Source organism: Microtus ochrogaster, chromosome 18 (assembly GCF_000317375.1).
Source record: "Microtus ochrogaster isolate Prairie Vole_2 chromosome 18, MicOch1.0, whole genome shotgun sequence".
Lineage (NCBI taxonomy): Eukaryota > Metazoa > Chordata > Mammalia > Rodentia > Cricetidae > Microtus > Microtus ochrogaster.
The window spans coordinates 23,086,964-23,092,443 of NC_022020.1; the positions used below are offsets into that span (position 1 = coordinate 23,086,964).

General features: G+C 44.4%; 1 protein-coding gene across 1 annotated transcript in view; it reads right to left on the reverse strand.

Annotated features, from left to right (window-relative positions):
- Positions 1-5,480, reverse strand: part of LOC101979485 (bromodomain-containing protein 8-like) — a 22,344-nt gene that overhangs the window by 5,263 nt on the left and 11,601 nt on the right. The window contains exons 3-4 of the mRNA XM_005355914.3: positions 2,963-3,052; positions 1,484-1,552 (exon numbers count right to left, since the gene is read on the reverse strand). Of these exons, the coding sequence (XP_005355971.2) occupies positions 1,484-1,552; positions 2,963-3,052 (159 nt within the window). The remainder of the gene's footprint in view (positions 1-1,483; positions 1,553-2,962; positions 3,053-5,480) is intronic.

Genomic DNA, 5,480 nt, shown 5'->3' on the forward strand with positions numbered 1-5,480 from the left:
TGAGACAAGGTCTCTCTCTGTGTAGATCTGGCTGCCCTGGAACTCACTCTGTAAACCAAGTTGTCCTCGAACTTAACAGAGATCTGCCTGCCTTTGCTGTCCAAGTGCTAGGATTAAAGGTGTGCGCCACCACCATTATTCTAAAAGTTTGGAACAATGAACCCCACTGGAGGAAGTGGGTCACTGGGGTAGGCTTTGGGGCTTTACAACCTGTGCTATTACCTGTCCTCTCTCTGTTTCTTTTGTTATGTTTTGTTTTTTCAAGACGGGGTTTCTCTGTAGCTTTCGAGCCTGTCCTGGAACTCATTCTGTAGACCAGGGTGACCTTAAACTCACAGAGATCTGCCTGCCTCCGCCTCCCGAGTGCTGGGATTAAAGGCGTGCGCCACCACCTCCCAGATCCCTCTCTGCTTCTTAAGTATAGATACAATATGAGCATCCAGCTTTTAGTTCCTACGATCACGCCTTCTTTGCCTGTCTTCCATTTCACAATGGGCTATAAACATCTGAAACCGAAAGCAGAAACAAGCCCTTTATCTTTTAAGTTGCTTTCGATATTATCCAGGGTATTTTATCACAGCAATGGAAAGGTAACTAAAAGGGCCAGAAAAATGGCTTAGTGTGTGGAAGGGTTTGCCATCAGAGCTGATGGCTTGAGTTCAATGTCCAGGACCCACACTGAGATAAATGGGAAACAACATTTAAAACAAAAGAAATAACAGTAATAGCAGCTGTAACTAACTGCAGTACTCAGGAGGTAGAGGCGGGAGACTTGAGAGTTCAAGATCATCTGCAGCTAAGTTTGAGACCATCATGGGGTACATGAGATTATCTCAAAAACCTGTGGTCTCAGCTAAGAGAGAAGCAGAAATTGGAAAATCACTTGAACCCACAAGTTAGAAACCAATCTAGGTATTGTTGGGGCAGGGAACAGAAAGCATATCCAAAAAAAATTTTTTTAAGCCAAGCTGGTTTATATTGGCTGTGGGATATATCTTGAGTTTGTGAGTACTGGAAATAAGATAGTCTAATAGATGGGAAATAAAGAATGAAAAGACAGATACAAAAGCAATGGAGGGCCTGGTGTAGTGTCTCAGGCCTGTAATCCTAGCACTTCAGCAGGAGGATTAGGAATTCAAGGTGAGCTCCAACCATTTGAGACCAGCCTGAGCTACTGCAACCCACAGAACAAAACAAACAAAAAGAAAACAATGAGTCAGACTAGCAATGTTGCACAGCTGGTAGAGGCTTGCCCAGCATGCTCTAAGCCCCGGGTTTAATCTTCAGCGCCACAAAAAATGGGCATGGCAGTGCATACCTGTGACTCCAGAATTTGGGAATTGGAGTCAGGAGGATAAGAAATATGAAGTTCAAGACCATCCTCAGCTATCTAGGCAGTTTAAAGTTAGCCTGGGCTGCATGAGACGCTGTCTCAAACAATAACAAAGCAACCAGCCACGCTCTTGGCCCCTTTCCTACTGACCTTTTCACCACATCCTTGTATCCCGGGGCCTGCTTTTCTGACACAGGCTTCAGAAATGGACTGCTGAACCTGTTAAGATATAAACCCAAAGAGGATAAAGAAACCCTGGGGAATCACTCCAAAGGAGAATGATGGGCTAACGACAAGAATACTTAGAACTACAGAGTAAATGAGGTCATAACACTAAGAAAGCTGGGACAGGAGGGTCACCAAGAGCTGAAGGCCTGTCTCAACTACTTATAGTACTCTAGTACTAGGCCAGCTAGGCTACAAAGCAAAAACAAACAGCATATTATACATACTTTTTGAGACAGGGTTTCTCTGTGTAGCTTTGGAGCCTGTCCTGGAATTCACTCTATAGACCAGGCTAGCCTTGAACTCACAGAGATCCGCCTGCCTCTGTCTCCCAAGTGCTGGGATTAAAGGTGTGCACCACCACTGCCCAGTAGCAGATTACTTCTTGTTGACTTCCCTAAACAGCAAGAATGTGGGGAGGGGGACCCAACCTGTAAAATATTTTAACTATTATCATAATCTCTTTTAGTTAAAGGCTCAAAATTTGCTCAAGGTTTCCAAGACCCTGATTTTTTTCTTTCCCTTTTAAAAGTATTTATTTTCATTTTATATGGATGAATGTTTTACCTCCATGTATATATGTGCATCACATGTGTGCAGTGCCCACAGATCCAGGATAGGGCACCTGAAGCCTGGAACTTGAGTTAGAGATGGCTGTGAGCCACTGTGTGGGCGCTGGGAACCGAACCCTTGTCCTCTGTAAAGGCAGCATGTGTTCTTATTTGTTGAGCTATCTCTCCAACCTTTTGTTTGTTTTGAGGCAGGGTGTCACATAGCTCAGGCTAGCCTCAAACTTGCTATACCGCTAAGGATGAATGTATATTTCTGCTTCTCCTGCCTTGATGGGTGTGTACCACCAGACTTGGCAGGCATATGCAACACTAGAACTTCATGTATGCATTCTACCTAGGAAGCCTTACCCACAGCTCTGAAGACCTGTTACTGTGGAAAGGAAGATCCACCATATGGGAAGGAGGCATATATATTTGAAGTGCATGTATTGGGAATGAATTCCTAAGGGCAATTCAAATAGCACAGCATGACTCCTTAGAGACTAATAAAACAGATATAGGTCTCACCCATGGCTTCGTTCTTAGTTTGGGGGACTCTTTGTTTTGTTTTGTAGCTCAGGCCTATCTCAAGCTAGGGTGCCCTTCAACTTGTGATCACCTTGCTTCCATCTCCTTAAGGCTGGGATGACAGGCATGCTAGGTCCTGGCCAGTGTTCGCTATGTTCAGATGAGACCTAGGATGTCACGTGTGCTGGGCAGGCACATCAGCAGCTGAAGTCACAGACCTGCACCCCCACTCCAACCATGACTTGCAGGATGAACATATCCCCTTCCGCGTGCATATCCAAGCATGTCCTTTGGTTTTGGAGATAATCTCATATTGGAAACCTACCTGTGACTGGCAATCATCTTCCAGACTTGCAAAAGAGTCTTCTTAAATAGGAAATGATCCTGAATAGGGTCACCTTGGCTTAGGTCACTCCTACAGGATACATGACAGAAAAGAGACAGTCGCTTCATAAGTAGTCCTGTGTCTCACTAGGTGGATAACGAGGCTTTCCCAAGGCATAGCGCTCCTAATTAAACATCTGAAGGGCTATAATAGCATAGTCATGACAATGTACTTAATAGTAAAAATATAGTATTTTTTAACATCCTTCCTTTTATGTGTCTCTGTGTGTGCCTGTGTGAGTTTGTGTGCATCAAGAATGAACTGGTGGCCGGGCAGTGGTGGCGCACGCCTTTAATCCCAGCACTCGGGAGGCAGAGGCAGGTGGATCTCTGAGTTTGAGACCAGCCTGGTCTACAAGAGCTAGTTCCAGGACAGGCTCCAAAACCACAGAGAAACCCTGTCTCGAAAAACCAAAAAAAAAAAAAAAAAAAAAAAAAAAAAAAAAAAAAAAAAAAAAAAAAAAAAAAAAAAGAATGAACTGGTGCCTGTAGGGGCCAGAGGGCATAGGGTGCCCTTGGTACTGGAATTACAGGTGGTTGTGAGTTGCCTAATATGGGCACTGGGAACTGAACCCAGGTCCTCTACAAAAGCAGTAAAGGCTCTTAACTGCTGCATCATCTCTCTCCAGCACAATGAACTGTGTCACTACTGCCCCATGAAGTGGTTAGCTTTGTCTTGCGTTCTCCTTTTTTCTCTTGCGATAGGGTTTCGTGTAGACCAGCTGGCTTTGAACTAGCTATGCAACCGAAGATGAACTCCTGATTCTCCTTCCTTCTTCACATCCCAGAACACTTGAATTATAGGCCTGTGCCACCATGCTGGGTAAGTGGGCTGTCTTACAAAGTCTACTGCAAATCTGAAACTGCTTGTGCCTTTTTCCCCCTTCCCCCCCCCGATGTTTGGAGACTATTCTGAAAATCTATGTTTAGCTCAAGACGGCTTTAAACTGTTAACCTTCAGCTTCCCAAATGCTGGGATTACAGGTGCTTGCCATGCTCACTTGAGCCTTGTCTACTTCTGCTGGTTGGCACTTGTGATTCTACAGAACTGTGCTATGAAATAGTTTGAAGTGGCTTGATGGTGCACACCTATAACCCAGTACTTTGAAAGCAGAAGAAGGTAGAGGTTCAAGGCTACATAATGAGTTGGAGGCCAATCTGGGCAACATAGGACTCCACTTCAAAAAAAAAGTTTTTGTTCAGTGTTCTTTCCTAAGTACCTATAACCACAGGAAACATAGTAGATACTATTAATTTGTTCCTCACATATCAAAGAATTCTCTTATGTTTCATTTGAATGTTTGATATTTAAGTATTTTTCTCTTTCACTCTCCCCTGTATGCCTCATTAGGGGTAGCCAAGTTTAGCAGTCTGGAAGCCCACTCTTTGGGCTATACACATACCACCCCTTTTCTAGGAATATGCCTAGCAGCCTAAGACCCTTACCTGAGCACACTATGCATACACGTGTACTCCTCTCTGAACAATGTTCTAGGAATCTGTTGGCAGCTGGGGATCCCTTCCTGGACCAGGCTGCACACTTTACACAGGAGAAATATGGTATTCCCTTTAGCAGCCTCTTGATAATGGCCGCCCTCTGCTTTCCATTTTAACATTCAGAAGTGGGCCCATCTGCCCTAGACTGGTTCTGGACGCAAACTGTGTCTCCAAACTGAACTTTTTCTTTTTGTCTCCCTGTTTTGGCGACTAACCCTAAGCTCTCCTGCCTGCTCGTCAGTATCCCTCAGCCTCCTTTGCACAGCGATCTCAGTTGTTTCAGCTTTTTCCCTAGTTTCTTCTATAGCCTGCATGTGCGCGTGTGTGTGTATGTGTGTGTGTATGTGTGTATGTGTGTGTGTGTATGTGTGTGTGTATGTGTGTGTGCGTGTGTGTGCGTGCGTGTGTATGTGTGTATGTATGTGTGTGTATGTGTGTGTGCGTGCGTGTGTGTGTATGTGTGTATGTGTGCGTGCGTGCGTGTGTGTGTATGTGTGTGTGTGTGTGTGTGTGCTAGCGTGCGCACACAGGTGGGTACCGAGGTACACTTATACGTATGGAGATCAGAGGACAACTTGAAAGAGCTGCTTCTTTTCTTCCACCATGTGCAACTCAAGTCATCAAGTTGGCCAATAGTGTCTTTACACACTGAGCCCTCCCTCTGACCTCAGTTTTCATTTTTTGTTTGTTTTCTGGTACTAGTGCTTCTTGTTGGCTGGACAAGCAAGCATTCTACTATTAGACTATATCCTTAGCTATCATAATCTTAAAACAACACCTACTATAGATTCCTTTCTCCTCATGATACTTCCTGTCCTCGACTAAATTGTCTTTCTTTGCTTTTCTTTTGAGATACAACAGTTCAGTACTTTATCTCACTTATAATTTCCCCGGTTGTAAAGCTTTCTGTTGAGCCAAGCAATGGTGGCACAACCTTTAATCGCAGCACTTGGGAGTCAGAG